This window comes from Pinus tabuliformis, chromosome Q (assembly GCF_031772625.1).
Source record: "Pinus tabuliformis cultivar Carrire ecotype Pingquan chromosome Q, CPIR1, whole genome shotgun sequence".
NCBI classification, from domain to species: Eukaryota; Viridiplantae; Streptophyta; class Pinopsida; order Pinales; family Pinaceae; genus Pinus; species Pinus tabuliformis.
The window spans coordinates 1225950435-1225966985 of record NC_142296.1 but is presented as its reverse complement, the minus strand read 5'-3'; the positions used below and the strand labels follow the sequence as shown (position 1 = coordinate 1225966985).

At 37.5% G+C, this 16551-nt stretch overlaps 2 protein-coding genes and 1 pseudogene across 8 annotated transcripts; 1 reads left to right on the top strand and 2 right to left on the bottom strand.

Annotated features, from left to right (window-relative positions):
* Window positions 1–846: 846 nt before the first annotated feature.
* Window positions 847–8986, bottom strand: LOC149224208 (beta-galactosidase 9-like). 5 transcript variants are annotated; one of them, XM_089386035.1, is made up of 5 exons: window positions 6673–6910; window positions 4219–4318; window positions 2464–2643; window positions 2020–2373; window positions 847–886 (listed from the first exon to the last, which is right to left on the bottom strand). In XM_089386035.1, the coding sequence occupies exons 2-4, from the start codon at window positions 4255–4257 to the stop codon at window positions 2317–2319; spliced, it is 276 nt and encodes a 91-aa protein (XP_089242161.1). In that variant the 5' UTR covers window positions 4258–4318; window positions 6673–6910; the 3' UTR covers window positions 847–886; window positions 2020–2316. The 5 variants fall into 5 exon arrangements, 3 of the variants coding, with proteins under 3 accessions (XP_089242161.1, XP_089242162.1, XP_089242160.1); XM_089386036.1 differs by lacking the exon at window positions 6673–6910 and adding an exon at window positions 6305–6430; XM_089386034.1 differs by lacking the exon at window positions 6673–6910 and having other exon boundaries at window positions 4219–5256.
* LOC149224209 (uncharacterized) lies at window positions 6925–8671 on the top strand. Of its 3 annotated transcripts, XM_089386032.1 has the most exons (4): window positions 6925–7451; window positions 7623–7881; window positions 8048–8253; window positions 8472–8671. In XM_089386032.1, exons 2-4 carry the CDS (start codon window positions 7795–7797, stop codon window positions 8530–8532), a joined length of 354 nt encoding a protein of 117 aa, XP_089242158.1. In that variant the 5' UTR covers window positions 6925–7451; window positions 7623–7794; the 3' UTR covers window positions 8533–8671. The 3 variants fall into 3 exon arrangements, with proteins under 3 accessions (XP_089242158.1, XP_089242157.1, XP_089242159.1); XM_089386031.1 differs by having other exon boundaries at window positions 6925–7881; XM_089386033.1 differs by having other exon boundaries at window positions 6925–7881; window positions 7912–8253.
* A 576-nt stretch (window positions 8987–9562) lies between the features above and the next one.
* On the bottom strand, window positions 9563–11384 carry LOC149224207 (peptide-N4-(N-acetyl-beta-glucosaminyl)asparagine amidase A pseudogene; annotated as a pseudogene).
* Between the last annotated feature and the right edge of the window lie 5167 nt (window positions 11385–16551).

Below are 16551 nucleotides of genomic sequence, written 5' to 3'. Positions count from 1 at the left end.
GTATAGATCCTGTGTTTGGAAATTCTGCAGACCTGGGAGCATGAACCTAATCAAAATGATGTCGCATTTTACAAAAGGACTGTGGGCAATAGATTATATTACACTCACTTTCTGGCGGGTCCAAGCCATTCTAATAAGTATGGCAGTAACTAATAGGAAATTAAAGTTTAAAGGGCAAACTTGGTTGGGCACTATCTGAATTTTAGTAGTTATCAACCACAAACAATTGGCTAGACAGGACAAGTAATCAGTCTATGAAAGACATGTTTAGATTCTAAAAAAAATATGGTAGCCCAGTTCTAAGTGCAAGAAAAGATGACATTTGTAAGGTTCAAATCAATAACAGCAAAGATCAGACAACAGGTTATCATGCCTTATGGGGCAATTTACAGCCTTTGTTCATTTCATTCCTCTCAATATTGATCTAGATAGAACATAGGAATAATTGGGGGAAGCATATAATAAATTACAATAATGCACAGCCCAACTGGAAAAAACACAAGCACAGACCATGCTACAGCAAAAGCACAAGAAACTGCCTCAATCTTTGAAAATGACCCAATTTGGAAAAACACAAACAGGAATCAAGCTATATCACAAGCACGAGAAACTGCCTCAATAAAATAAATTTCTAGAGTACAGTTGGAAAGATATATTAGTTTGAACATCTATAAGTAATCCAAAACTTCAAAAGTCAAACATACATTTCAGATATCATCAACAATTCAGAGTTCAGTTCGAAGTCAAACATACATTTCAAGATTGTTAAAATATTTTAAATAGTTATTACATGATGTTGCTCTGGCTCATGCCCATTGCAAGAGACACATGTCTGGATAACATCTATTGCCCCGTCTTTAGACTTGGCAATAAGATTGGACCACATCTGTTTAATAACATGAAAAAAATTTAAGCAAATTGTACAGTTAACAATAAACAGAAACATAGGTAAAATAATAGCAAATGCAATACAAACCAGTGTTGTTAAAAGCGCGATTAAATCGCGCTTTTTTCCCTAAGCCGATTTAATCGCGCTTTTTATGGGAAAAAAGCGCCTAAATTTTTTTTTGCCGCTTTTTTCGAAAAAAGCATGCTTTTTTGAAAAAAGCGCGAGGATTCATGGCAGCACGATTTATAATTAAAATTTGGATTTATTAATTATTATTTCATGATCTTTGTACAGGTTGGAGTCCCAGCGACTTAATGACATGGTCTACGTCTACTACAATCTTCGATTGTGGGTGAGGCAACTTGAGAGGACACCTGATGTGGATGCCATCTCATTGGATGGGATTGACACCACTGCTACATGGAGGGTTGAGGCCGAGAGACCTCTCATGGATTCTACTGATGATTGGTTAGTGCAGGATGAGGGGGAGGAGGAGCAGGAGGAGGAGCAGGTGGAGGAGCAGGAGGAGCAGGAGGAGGAGGTGACACCGCCTACCCGGGCTACCACTAGGACCAGTAGAGGACGTGGTCTACCTCCTGTAGCTCATACTTCTAGTTCTTCAGCTTCTAGAGCACATCAGACTCCATTGCCATTTCCACCAGCACAGGCACCAGCATCTACATCTAGAGGGAAAGAGAAAGCTGTGACATTTTCTCGCAAGAGGGGCAGAGGAAATCAATAGGATTAGACTTTCATTTTATTGTATATGAGTCTATGACATTATGACATGATGAGATACATTATCATATTTTTTGTTGATATTTTGAGGCTGAGCTGGGACTCAGGACTTACTATTCAGGACATGATTCAATGTTATGTGTGATTTTAGCGCTAGAAATGATATTAAACATCTTATATATTAGTTTTCTTATCCTATTTATGTGTCAATGTATTTATTTTATGTTGTAGATGGTTTAGATATTAAAAAAATTGAAAAAAAATGAATATTTTTGTACCAAACGCTTTTTTCCCGCTTTTTTCCGCTTTTTTCCCGCTTTTTCCGATTTTTTCCGCTTCATTCCCGGCGCCGATTTAATCCCGCTCGCGCTTTTAACAACATTGATACAAACCTCTGCGGTGCTTCGAGGGCAATGTACGGAGCCAGAAATTAATAAAGTACACTGTCAATTGATTAGCAAAGCTCTCTCATCATAGCTAGTTATCAGTAGATTTCAAGCAGGAGCTGGACTGAATTGTAGAACTTGGAAAAGTTGCTGTTGTTAATCTTTTGTAGAATAGATCAATCATTTCTCATTCAGCATTTGGTGCTTTTGTTTTTTCTGCTGTACAAGCTCAACGATCTATTAAACAAGAGGTACTCTGTTCAGAATATAGATGGCCGTAGAAAGGGCATAATTCAAACATAACTACAGCGTGGTTATTTTTGCCCCGTCTTTAGACTCGGCAATAAGATTGGACCACATCTGTTTAATAACATGCAAAAAAATTAAGCAAATTGTACAGTTAACAATAAACAAAAACATAGGTAAAATAATACCAAATGCAGTACAAACCTCTGCGGTGCCTTGAGGGCAATGTACGGAGCCAGAAATTAATAATGTAGACTGTCCATTGATTAGCAAAGCTCTCTCATCATAGCTAGTTATCAGTAGATTTTGTATAGCAGTATGCCATAATTCCATCTTCAAACAGCATAAATTCATTTTAAAGTTCATATAGTTTGCACAGCCCAACTGGAAAAAACAGAGGATCCTCAGCTTGCACTCGTAAGTATATTGAACTATTAACATGTTTCATGTATATTGGCTGACTGCAACTATTTACAGAGAATTTAGGCAACCATACAACTGCAATAATTAGTTGAAACAGAGAATGCTAGTGCTTTAGAAGGTCCCATATCATATATCTTACATTATAGACCTACAATGTTAAGAACACTGTAAATGTGATCTCAAACCAGTATGTGACGAACATTTTCTGAACTGAAGCTGAGGACAGAAAACAATCCTTGGCAGAATTGAGTTCCTTTGAGGTAGAAACGTTTTATTGCTAACTTGCTCGGGACTAATGATGCGGAGTGAAGAGTTCCACACTGTTGACCAAGGCCCCATTCCCATGGACATTTCTTGGAACTTAAGGTAGCCACAGGGGCACATGAGGCAGGGGTCAAATTTGTAGCACCAGGAGATGAGATGATTATGGGTTGGAATAGGATGATTATGGGTAGTATTCACCTCTAAATCTTCGAAAATCATCTTGTAATTCTTCTTAAATACCAGCCCAAACTCTCTCTTCATTCGTGTTATAACTAATTTTGGCACAGAAAACCAACAATATTTATTTTATAGGAAAGTATATAACGAAACATGGGCATTCATTGATATTACCAACCTCTACCTCACTAGGTTCTGGGTACGTTTCATGGGCTACAAAGAGGCACATCACATTTTTACTGTTCCATTACATGTTTACAAACTGATTATAACTTGCATTAAAAGCTTGTAATTTTCAAAGATATATTATTCAAGAACTCAAAATTTACTTTAAACCTTACAGTGTTTTCCTTCAATTCCTAAGCAGATCTGTAACAAGACCAACACATTCAACCCGTCCATAAGAACACTTTATTTCTACAGCCCAACAGTTTGCAACATGGTGAGCCATTTTTTTCTATAAATTCTAATTGAAACACATACACTCCTTATCAATTCCAAGTTCTATTAGAAACACATAGGTCCATCCTATGAAGTACCCCAGCATCTCATTGTTAACAATGCCCTGTCCATAAGAAGGAAGCTTGATATTTTCAATGGGTGCATGACAAAGAAATAATTTAAGATAACATTGTCATAGTAGGCTACTAACTAGACTTAATAAAGAATTTGACAAGATGCACTTATCTGAGCTTATTAACCATAATATTAAATTCCATTGTGATTTGTATACATGTTGACATCAAAAGAGCTTTCTGATCTTTGCAACAGATTCCCAAAGACAAATCTTTAAGGGTGATTTTAGAGCCATTTTCTCTTCCCAAATTACAAATCAACAACACTTTGAACTTTGGATGAGATTTATCATCAAGATTGACAAAGTGTTCAATCTTAACAAGTGTGAATTATCATCCTCTCAAGAGCCCTTGACGGGGTGATATTTGTAATGTTTACAACTAATTGTCATTCCATAGTAATAATGCATATTAAATGTATACAGGAAGAGAGAAATTGAATCATGCATGAGAAACCAGATTTGAAGAGAAATTAATAAATGATTAAAAGGATAGTAAGCCTCATTTCTAAAGATCTAACCAATTTGAGCATCTGCAAATCGAAGCTTGCTTCCGTCATAGTAATAAAGGTCCTTGAAGTTCACAAAAAATACCTTCTGCAGTCTCTGAATGTAGATAATCTGTAGAATGAAACTCAAAGCTATTACACACCTCTTTACAAATAATCTCATTTGAGTTTTAAGAAATAGAAAAATACAAGGGAATCATTATCTTTTAGGGTATTGGTTTCTCAAATGTTCTTATAAATAAATAACAGATCTTCCCTGATTCTAAACGGCACTACTGAATTTATTGCATTTGGAATACAACATAAAAAGAACATAATTCTGTTTATGTATTTTCTTTTATGAAAGACATATAGCACTAAAGAAACAACTCTAGAATTTTGGTAAATTGTTGAAGGTTGGCATCATGGACAATGCTTACCCTAGACTCAATCCTGATGGGCATATAGAGATGGAAAACATAAGATTGAATGGAGAGGGATCTGAATAATTTTTTTTTTTTATCCAAGGTGGTTAATCCATATTCTTTGATCTTTGTACCCAAATAATTAGCAGAAATCTCATCTAGAACCACCAAGATTTGTTTCAATTCATTTAGCTTATGTGGCCACAATAAAACACTCTTATTTTCTCATCTTTGACCATCAGATTTGTGAAATTTTGAACATGCCCAAATTCTTTTAGGATGACTTTAGGCATGACACATGGGAAATCAACCTCCAACATGTTCTCTTCTAAGACATAGTGCTACAAACATAAATCACATATAATTGTTTTCATATTTTAAACTACCAGCGGTAAAAATGATATTATAATTTGCAAAATGTAACTGGTACAAGATACATGCATTTACTACAGACCACATCCAACTACGAGTTTCAACTAATTTATCACAATATTGTGGTTGTGCTAGATAGCTAAGCTTTAAATTAGAACCTAGATTTTTACTCGCTTAAGTGTGAGAGAATGGTAGGCCTATGATAAGATGAACAAAATCTGAGAGAAAAAGCCACACATAGACTTCACAAATAGTAAATAAACAACGACTAGCTACCAATCTTTATTAGTTGGTAAAGCATAGACTTCACAAATAGTAAATAAACAACGACTAGCTACCAATCTTTATTAGTTGGTAAAGCAGGGGCATTTCTTAGACCCCACTAAGGCTCACAGTTTCATGTGATTTGGACCAGGCGCAATCCTGCAAAATTTAGTAGAATATATGCCTCCAACCATGGTTTCTAAACCAATGAGATTTTTCCAGAGTGTCATAAACCATCTACATTCCATTGTAATAAAACTTGAATGAGGAAATGCACATTTGTAGAAGAGATATAAAAGGAAGAATCTTATCAAATGAACCAATAAAGAGTAAAAAAAATTCTTTTAAAAAAGTTTAAAAACTGAAACTAAGAGAGATTAGGACCCTCAAACAACAGGGGAATGACGCACAACGTAAAACAGAAAGTATTATAATCAACATGAAATAAATGAAACTGGGAACATTGAAGACTTATGTAAGCAATATAATGCACTAAAAATGAGAGGTACGCTAATATAAACTAGAGGAACAACGCTTCTTTCTTGGAAGTTATGTTTTTGCTTATAGGCCCATCATACATCGACATAGAAGTTTTCGCTTTATCACTCATGCACTATATAAATAACCATTGAAAGGGTAAAGTTGGAGTGGGGAGAAATACAACTGGAAATGAAAATCTGGCTTTGTGATATGATAAACCATTAAAAACAAATTTATGAAGAAAATAGTGGGGATCTAACAGAACTCAAACTAAAACATTAAAATAACTAACAAACGGAGAAATGATAACTGACATTTTTCGAAAAGTCAATGACATTAGTCTTGATGGCACATCCGAGCCTTTCGGGGCTCCATCACCTCCGGGTTTGGACTGCCCACAGTTTGGCTCCTAGTGTCACACTACTCGCTATGGGGTATGTATATATAATAACTACAAAGCTACATAACTTGTGATAACATTATATAATATCTGAGTCGTCTATGAAGTGAAATGGAAGACGATATAATTATTTTTCAACACAAACTGCAGGTTGGCATGCAAGGAGATCCAAACCCACCCTCAGCGTGATAATAGGCAGATACAAAGGGAGCTAGGGCACTAGGAACAGAGGCGGATGACACCACCCTAATAACTTTGATGCTGATTGCTAGAGCTGATATTCTACTTTCATTGTTGAAACCGCTTTGAAACCATGCAATCAACTGGAAGGCATTAAGAACAATATGTTGCATATGTAAAGAAAGGATATCAGTTCTGTCTATCAAATTGATTGAAGCATTTTCTTTATACGTGAATATTGTGAAATCAACTGGAAGGCATTAAGAACAATATGTTGCATATGTAAAGAAAGGATATCAGTTCTGTCTATCAAATTGATTCAAGCATTTTCTTTATACGTGAATATTGTGAAAGAATAACGCATACCAGAACACCGCGGTTTGCAACAGATCGCCAATTGAAGTGGAAAGGCTGTCAAATTGCACTGGACCTCAAACGCTATACCAATTCACTGGTCTGAAACCGTAATGTATAAAACCAAAGACAAACTCTATAGTAACAAGGTAAAGACAAAGCTTTTAAATAGACACTTGTCACACATGCAAAAAGAAATGTATAATACAAAAACATATTTCAAACACGTAAAATACCATGGGGCTCACAACTTTACCTCTGTCTCGTTTGAATGTCCAGCGTGTCTACCTCCTACCTTCAGTTTGCAAACCCTCGTCTAAATGGGAAGTTGAGACCATGTTTCCTACGGAAGCTTGAGACCATGTTTACAAGAAGAAAGGATTAGAGTTTTAATGGCATCAACAATGCGAGCCAGGTGCCAAAAACAATCTGGCCATAAAACAGATAGCTAGCTAGCTAGCTTCGAACATTCTATTTAGAGTTTTACTGGCATCAATAATGCGAACCAGGTGGCACGGAGAGGAGGCCGAGAGGGGCGGTTATTGGTAGACATCAGTCAGCTCGAAATGCGGCAGGAGGAGTGGCTGGAGCCGCACCCTATCTCTTTAGCAGGGGGTTTCTATCCTAGTCACTTAGTGCCATATCTGTTTCCTGTCCGCAAGGATGAGTATAACTCAACTCGAGCCGAGCTGTATCAAGCAGTATGAATACGGAGGGGCAAGGATTTCGATCAATCAAGGGCAAATCCTGGTCAGTGGGCAAGGATTTCGATCAATCAAGGGCAAATCCTGGTCAGTCAGGGCTTTCACGAAAGCCTGTCCCGGAGCGCTGTAGCTCCTCCGAGGAGCGGAAGCGTACCCTCAAGGGGCGGCTAAATTGTTTATTGCCCTCAAGCTTCCGTAGCACGAACATTCCGTTTCTTGATCGAAAATTGAACTTGCAATTTTTGTTGATGAATTCAGGAAGCAGGCAGCTGGTACTGAAGGTGTCTGTGGCCCTCATACAAAGGTCTGTAGCGGACAACAGAAAGCGTAGGGAAAAAGGTTACTGGTTACTGGTTTGCAACTTTTGTGTGCTGCGTTAAGGTTTTCTGGAAAATCGACACTGAGACTGTCATGCTTTTATTTCTATGAAATGAAAATCGATACTGAGACTGTCATGCCTAGGTTCTCTATTTTTCCAGGGCAAGGGCAACCTGGTTTTCTGCGCAATGTTAAGGAGGTGCAAAGACCCATTAGCTCTGTTAAGGAGGTGCAAAGACCCATTAGCTCTTCTGGATTCAGACCAATATAAAAGACTAAAATACTTAAATTCTTGATCAATAATTTCCAAGTTCATGTTTGTTCCTCAGAGTGAATTCGACATTGAAACCCGGAATGGATTGCAGGGAACCAAAAAGCCGGATGTAGCGGGGGACGGATGGATAGATGCAGTAGAATTGGAGATCGGTGAAAGACCTAATGTTGAATGGTGCATTTTTGTTCCATCCGGCACCGGGGCGCCCAATAGATATGCCTTAGCTTCCAGTATCCGGGCAAAGCCAACGTTCCTTATGGAAAGCATTATCCAGGAGCACAACATCTTACAGGGCAGGTAAGTATCGAATGGGAAAACCCTATTCCTCCTTCAATTTTCTTGACAAAGGTAGATAGAACCATAGTAGTGTTTAAAATGTTGGAAAATTACTCTAACCACCGTGTCATGCCTAGGTTCTCTATTTTTCCAGGGCAACGGCAACCTGGTTTTCTGCGTTGCGTCAGGGTTTTCTAGAAAATCGACACTGAGACTGTCATGCCTTTATTTCTACGCAGGGTTCTCTATTTTCCAGTGCAAGGGCAACCTGCTTTTCTGCGTTGCGTTAGGTTTTTCTGAGGCTGTCATGCTCCTGAGATCAACTGGTAAAATCGACTCATCACAGGAAAAAGCTTATGATCCCAATATATATTTCTGTTGGGAAGAATAATGACATGAATATAACAGAAGCTTACCTGAGTCCGGATTGAACAGATGAGTAGTAGTTGTGGGCCTGTCTGTTAGGTGTGTTCTAAGGTAATATTCTCTTTTGCAGAGTGTCTCTGCTCCTCTGCTCCTCAAACTAGCTGGTCGACACTCTCTGCTTTGCTCCTCTGTTCCTCGAACTTACTCCTCGAACTTACTCCAGAGAAAGCATTTCTAGACCACCAAACTCCTCAAACTTACTCCGGAGAAAGCATTTCTAGACCACCAAACATCTGGCACACTTCAACCGTATGCAAACATCTGGCACTTGCAGGATGCAGGACACTGCATGCCGGACACGGAGAACAGGTAAGCGAGAACAGGTACCAAAAACTCAGTGAGAATAGGTACCAAAAACTTAGGACAAACTAATGTGCTTTCCATAAAATGTTCAGCTCGGCAAACTTTGGATATCTTATTTTTACCCGAACATGAGCTTTCAAAACCCACAATAAGACCCAAACTTTGGATATCTTACTTTTATCAGAACATGAGCTTCTTGAAAGCTGCAAAACCCACAATAAGACCCTCAACTTTGTTGTGCAATCAGAAATGATGTAATAAATTTTATATTATATTATTTTTTATTATTTTATATTATATTATTTTCTAATATGAAAACTTTGGTTAAAATTGTAACGGTTGTATATAACTACTTCAGATTATATATAATAAGAGCAACTGTCATTTGTGAAATTTGAGTTTCAACGATGTTTCGATATCTAAAAATGTAAAATTAATCCAATTTCTAAGTCCCATAAACTTTAAACAGTTAGATGTTAAGAAATTGTTGAGCTTGAATTTTGATCTAATGTTAAGAAATTGTTGAGCTTGAATTTTGATCTAAAAGGTTATTCAAATTTAAAATCTTTATACTATTTCACTATTATGCAACAACTTCAAAGAAAAAACATAAAGATGTTTAAAATGAGAGAGAGGAAATTGTTTCAAGACACTGGGAAGAGAACTGGGAAGAAACAAACATCTCTCGCAAGATTAGTATGTCTTGCCGCAGGAAGTGTCTGTCGAGTTTGAAACAATTTCAGAGTTGCTTACGTTAACTTTCCAGGAAAAGCATCCATCAGTGCTTTGATAATTGTACATCTGTTGCATGCTCTCCCCTGTATTTTGAGTGTTATTCAGAGAGCTGAAGAAGCTACCATTAGGGGAAACAACGGATACATTTTTATTAAATGCGTGTGCAATGTTCGAATAAGAAGAATCCAGATATAAGGGAAAAACGACGTCAACTTTAGAGGATAGTACTATTCCTGTGGCTGCCGCTAGAATAACCCTGCTATTGGTTGTTGTTGTTTGCTGCACATCTCCATACTTTGTCATTAAATTATCATACTTGAACACTTGCGAAGTATTAGTAATGAGCTTTCCATGAGAGGATTCTACCCAGCCAGAGGAAGAGATCGTCCTATTCGCAGATGTGTGAAATGATCCATCGGGGTTTGGCCCAAAAGACAACTCCAACTTCGGCTCCTCGTGTCCAATCAATTGCCCTCTGACACTGCTAGACTTCTCATCAAGCCACAGTTGCAAATTAGCATCCACATACCAAACGGTCATAGCATTGGTCACGCCGAAACCGAATGTGTGCTCTTTTCCGTCCAACAGTTTCCCCAAAAATGGTGTAACCTCAATCTCATAGCTGGGCAGATCAAATGCCCCAATACCAACAACAGGTTGCCAGTAGTATGGATGAAACCCTCCTGTGAAAATCACAGGATAAGGCCACACAGCACCTACAAGGACACCATCGATAAAGACTACCACTTCTCTAAAAGGCCCATTACCACTGGAACTCATGTACCAGAACTCATCATCTTCTTGGCCAGCAACAAAAATCTCCAAAACTGCCTTGTAAGTGTTAGGTGGTAGTTGCAACGACTTTGACTGCACATCAGATGAATTATTTATTTGAAACCATGAGCCCATTATCTGAGTATTAGGAAGTGAAATGGGCAGAATCGAATCTGCAAACCCTGAGTTATCTAACCCTTTTTTCCCATAATCTCCATAAAAGTGAAATGTTATATTGACATGATAAACCCCAGTATATCTGTTATTAACTAAGTTACCAAGCCAGACTTCAAGGATTTGAGGCTTATCTAACAATGAAGAATACTTAGTAATGTCCTTCTGAATGGTCCATTCAATCGCTACTTCAATAGGTTCTGCTGTAGAAGTGCGCAGGATCTCCACTCCATTCAACCACACGCCTGCAATTCGGTCATACTGATTCCCATCACACGTTCCCTTCCACTCCATCACCACTTTCGTCCAATTCTTCTGACAATTTGGGGGTGGCGTATAATTTACTCTAACCGGAGGCTGAGTATAAGTGAACGCAAAATCGTGGTCTAACAGTTGGACAGAGCATGGCTTCTCCTTGGGAACCTCGATGGGCTTTGTAACTTCAAAAATTACCTTTGGATTGCCTTGAGAGGGAGACAGATTTACCAGGTTTCTTGAAGGTCGAGCCGAGGAAGTAGAGACCTCCCTCGGCCTCCGTCCATGAACGATGGCAAGAGTTCGAGTCGCCACCAGTAGCATCACCAGCATCTGCCAATGGATCTCCATTGTCTGTAATAAATGCAGAATTCAACACAGGCTACTGATCAATGTTGGGTACTTTCCCAGTGCTTTATAATAGAAACAGCCAGGTTCATTTATACCGATGGCAGGATAGTAATACTTTTTGACGCAGTTGCAGACAAAGATATATTCAATGAACGTTTGACTCGCGTGATTTTGACAAAGATATATTCAATGAACGTTTGACTCGCGTGATTTTGAATAGGTTTCTAAGTTAGCAAATTGAGTACGTTGAACGAATCTTTATGCAGACAAAGATATATTCAATGAACGTTTGACTCGCGTGATTTTGAATAGGTTTCTAAGCTAGCAAAATGAGTACGTTGAACGAATCTTTAAGCAAACAAAGATATATTCAATGAACGTTTGACTCGCGTGATTTTGAATAGGTTTCTAAGTTAGCAAATTGAGTACGTTGAACGAATCTTTATGCAGAAAAAGATATATTCAATGAACGTTTGACTCGCGTGATTTTGAATAGGTTTCTACGTTAGCAAATTGAGTACGTTGAACGAATCTTTATGCAGACAAAGATATATTCAATGAACGCTTGACTCGCGTGATTTTGAATAGGTTTCTAAGTTAGCAAATTGAGTACGTTAGCAGATAGGTGAAATAAAATAAAATTTGTAAAGATTATTATATATTAATTATTACGATGAGGAAACATGCTTCTAAGGTAGTGAAAGAAAGACTTCATTAGATTAATAAAAAGGCCAAATAAAATAAAATTTATAAAAAATAATATATATTAATTATTATACTAAGGGATATGGTGTAATAAAAAGGCCAAATAAAATAAAATTTATAAAAAATAATATATATTAATTATTATACTAAGGGATATGGTGTGAATAAAAAAGTGTAAAGGAGATGCAATATTATTATATTATCAATTTAATAATTTCGAAGGACCAACCATGAAAGAAGCATATTTAATGCACGTTTGACTCGCGTGATTTTGAATAGGCAAACTCAGTAGGTGAGCAAATAGGTAAAATAAAATAAAATTTGTAAAGATTATTATATATTAATTATGACGATGAGGAAACATGCTTCTAAGTTAGTGAAAGAGACCATTCATTAGATTAATAAAAAGGCAAACTAAAATAAAATTTATAAAAATATAATATATATTAATTATTATACTAAAGGATATAGTGTGAATAAATGAGTGTAAATATTTAATATAAGGAGATGCAGTGTTATTAATTCCTGTTGTCTCGACATGGGATTATAGTAATCGAAAATTATGAGTTTAGTATTATATGCGCTGTTTGTTAGTCTTTACTTATTAACTATAAACAAAGTTTGCAGACACATATTGATTTATCATGTTATTTGGCCTCTTCCGGAGGACCGAAGCTAATTCCGAAGCTAAAAGAATAGGTTTAATTTTTTTGTTTGCTTGATATTTTCAAACTCGTGAAAAGACTACCTAATCTAATGCTGGCATTAGTCGATGGCATTAAACGTTAGCTCAAGCTCAGGAACATGCTTGTCAGGTAGCAAGACATAACAGGGAGCTGGCTAGGTGGCGGTTGCAAAACATGAGTTATCCACGATCTGCATGTACTACTCTACTTGTCTGTCAAGCCATCCATGTACTACTCTACTTGTCAAGCCAATCAGGATCTGTATTCTCTATGCAACAACTTTCCTATTCTACCAAAAGACAAAGTCGGGGCTGAGGCTACCAACGCTATCTATAGAATCTAGTTAAAGAAATGAGTGATTGGTTTCTTGGTTCTCTAATATTTGCTTTACTTACCTGTAAGTCTTGATCAAGTCTGGGTCACACAGTGCACAGGGCAGAGGTGAGATCATCTCGGTGAAATGGAATTGTATCTCCAATGAATAGTTCAAGGTAAATGACTGGCTTTGGATTTGGCAAACTGACCTCCTTGAAGTTGCCTATAATGTCTCAGTCTCTGAGCGGCTTGCTATCGCTCTATGAAATTCCGCCTGGTACACCTCTATTTGCTTTGTTGGCTGATCAATTGAATTCAAAGTGTATCTTTTTGCTTACAAAGCGTGTCTCCGTGTGGTATGATGGATAGTTTGATATCTGGGTAGCTTGCTATTGCTCAACAAAAGAAATAAATATGAGAGGAACAATCACTACCTCAGGGGATTTGGTTCCCCTCCCTACATTGCCAGATTTCTCACCATTCGCCGCAACTCAAAAGCCCTCTTGCCTAACGGTCACCTGTTGGATGCCATGGAAGTTCTCTGAAATCCAACTTCATAAATTGGCTAGGATGGCTCGAATAAACTCTAATGTCTGCTTTACTTACCTGTAAGTCTTGAACAAGTCTGGGTCACACAGTGCGTAGGGTGGGCATGAGAGTGGAGCTAGATGAGGTGAGTGCCAAGGAGAGAGTCGAGAGGAGATACCAGTGGGTGGCCAAAAACGATTCCAGGGGAACCGACACCTACGGTGTTACAACTGGCTTTGGAGCTACCTCCTACCGTAAAACCGACAACGCAGCGAATCTCCAGAAAGAGTTAATCTGTTTCCTCAATGCGGGCGTCGTGGGGAGGGAACATTTGTGCCTACCTGCAGAATACACAAAGGGGGCCATGCTGGTTCGGACAAACAACATCGCACCCAAGTTGCCTCTCAGAGGAACAATCACTGCCTCAGGGGATCTGGTTCCCCTCTCCTACATTGTTGGATTGTTGACCGCTCGCCCCAAATCAAAAGCCTTCTCACCGGACGGCCACCTGTTGATTCCATGGAAGCTCTTTGAAAAGCCGACTTCAGAAATTGGCTAGGATGGCTCGAATAAACTCGGGCTGGGAGATGAAATGAAATAGTCCTGGACCTGCTCGTTACTTCGACCTTGCGACTTGAAGATCTGAGCATTAGGAGCAAGGAAACATGTCAGCTCTCTCCTAAACTGAGAGCAAGCAGTCCCCTTAAGGGTTATAATTTTCTTGCAACACAACAGAATAATTACAAGTAGGAAATAAAACGTGTAACCTGACTGAATGATAGGAAAGAAAACGTGTAACCTGACTGAATGATAGGAAAGAAAACGTGTAACCTTACTAATGACATCTGTCAAAATGCATGTTGAAACATTGTCGTGGATTGAATGCAATTTATTTCTAAATATAGATTATTAATTTGATTAGATATCCATGATGCAACCACATGATTACTACCTCCTGTATGTGTTGTGAAATTCATTTTCAGCATTTTTATCTTTTCAACTACATGCTCTTGACAGGATTCAAGGGACAAAACAGAGGACTGGTAGGCGCTAGAATACAGGTACGCAACACTCTCTTTAATTTTTGTTATAGCTTATTTTAAAAAAATTCACTCGATAATCCTTAAATATTGAAATGATCAAATAGAAAGTCAAACTTGAAAATAATAATCTCAAATAAAATGTAATCAGATGAGTAAAAATAGATACAGAGATTAGCACGATGCTCGTCCAACTCCCATCATGGATGGGAATCTTTTCAAATCGTGCAATCACTTAACTGCAAGTCCAGAAGATCCTGGCTGTTGAATTCAGTTGTTCATCTTTTATCTCCATTCTTTGTCAGAATATTTGTTTTGTGCATTCCTTCGCTCCCCTATTCCGCCTCCTCCTAGGGCCGCTTGCGCTACATATATTACATCAATATTTGAATTAGAATTCGATCCCACCTACATGAGATGATATTATTCACCATGCTTTTCGAATCAGTTGGCATGTGGAAGGGTTCAATCCCAACTGGGCAAGGAGATACTGGACTATACTGAAGCATGGAAAGATATCCTTATTCTCCTCCTCAATTCTGTTCAATTTCTCTACAATCTCTTTGATCTGTGTTTTTTTAGTTCTTTTTTATAAATGAAAAAAAATCACAATAGCCTAGTCAGCAAGGTCTACACAAATTACACGAGATGGTATTCTCCACCGTGCTTTTTGAATCAGCTGACGTTTGCAAGGGTTCAATCCCAGCTGGATAAGGTGTTATACTCTTCAATTCTAGTAATTTCTGTAGATGGTAGTCTCTTTGTATCTGTATCCATTTCCTTTTTTGATTACAGAGTCAATTAGTTTAGCATAGTGATGATCTATAGGAATTTATTTGATTTTTGTAATTTCATATAATTAGCTCTTTGATATGCAATTCTTAATTAAATTCTGAGACTAAAATTAAGCCCAGAATGATATACTCATTCTCCTCCTCAATTCTGTTAAATTTATGTACAATCTCTTTGATTTTAGCCCACATAATTAGCTTTTCTTAATTTCTATTACTTCTGATCGTGGATGGGTTTTTCTCATTTTCTCCTTGATTTAGAACATTCTTACTATGTTCCTTACTTCCCCTCCTACCTAATTTTTCGGCGCTTCGAAAAAGGGCAACCATCTATTTGCTATGCTCTCTCATAATTGGTATTGACTCACAGAGGCCACTCCAAAGACTATCATGATAGCCATGGGTGTGAAAGAGCTTACACTTTACCACCTGAAAAGTCATCTTCAGCTACTTGCCATTTGATGAATTATTTTCAATGTAAATGTTTGAGGTCATAGTCATGCAACTATTTGATTTTTGACTTAATGAAATCTACAACATTGATTGATGATTATAAATTAAATGCTTAACATTAATCAATGGTTATAAATGAAAAGGAGAAAAAAGAGATTCATAGAATTAAGTTTGCAAACTCGAGACTAGTTCAATTTCTTATGTTACATGCACTTCTCTCACTGGAGTTGAGTAGAACTGTCAACCATATGGACTCTAAATGTTCACATGCTAGTTTGGTACAAGTTTGCATTTCATCTTGTTATGAATCTTACACATTGATAGGGATTTAACTCGTTTTATTATTTTACTTAAATCTCACACAATGGTAGGAATTTGACTTGTTTTATTATTTTGTTTAAGTTACAGAAATACAGGCTTGGAAAACAACCTTTTAAAGAGTTCAACGATCAATCAAACAAGGATGGTAAGAGAGATCCCCAACTTACTTCCCTTTCAAGCCTATTTTGTTAAATGTGTATTATCATGCTGTAGATGATTACAATAATAACAATCAGATGCACCTTGATCTCGTCCATTGGCTATTGGCTATCTATCTATGTGAAAGTTGAAACCTTTCAAGTAGTTTATGTAAACCATATGTAGGCTACAACATGCAAAATGACCCTAACTACTGAATTTCAGATTTTCAAATAACACATGGTTAATGAAAATTTTGAAGAAGGAAGAAAACTTCCAGTGGCCACAATTTTCTATCTGCAAAGTAGAGATACAATCTGTCAA

Bases quoted from the DNA above. Each gene is read 5' to 3' on its own strand.
- LOC149224208 (XM_089386035.1), bottom strand. From the start codon at position 4,257: ATGACGGAAGCAAGCTTCGATTTGCAGATGCTCAAATTG. The intron at 2,644-4,218 runs GTTAGATCTTTA...TGTTTTTTCCAG, and splicing joins ATTTGCAGATGCTCAAATTG to TTGGGCTGTGCAAACTATAT. The intron at 2,374-2,463 runs GTTTGTACTGCA...GTTATTAAACAG, and splicing joins GCCCTCAAGGCACCGCAGAG to ATGTGGTCCAATCTTATTGC.
- LOC149224209 (XM_089386032.1), top strand. From the start codon at position 7,795: ATGAAAATCGATACTGAGACTGTCATGCCTAGGTTCTCTATTTTTCCA. The intron at 7,882-8,047 runs GTGCAAAGACCC...AATGGATTGCAG, and splicing joins TTCTGCGCAATGTTAAGGAG to GGAACCAAAAAGCCGGATGT. The intron at 8,254-8,471 runs GTAAGTATCGAA...ATTTCTACGCAG, and splicing joins CACAACATCTTACAGGGCAG to GGTTCTCTATTTTCCAGTGC.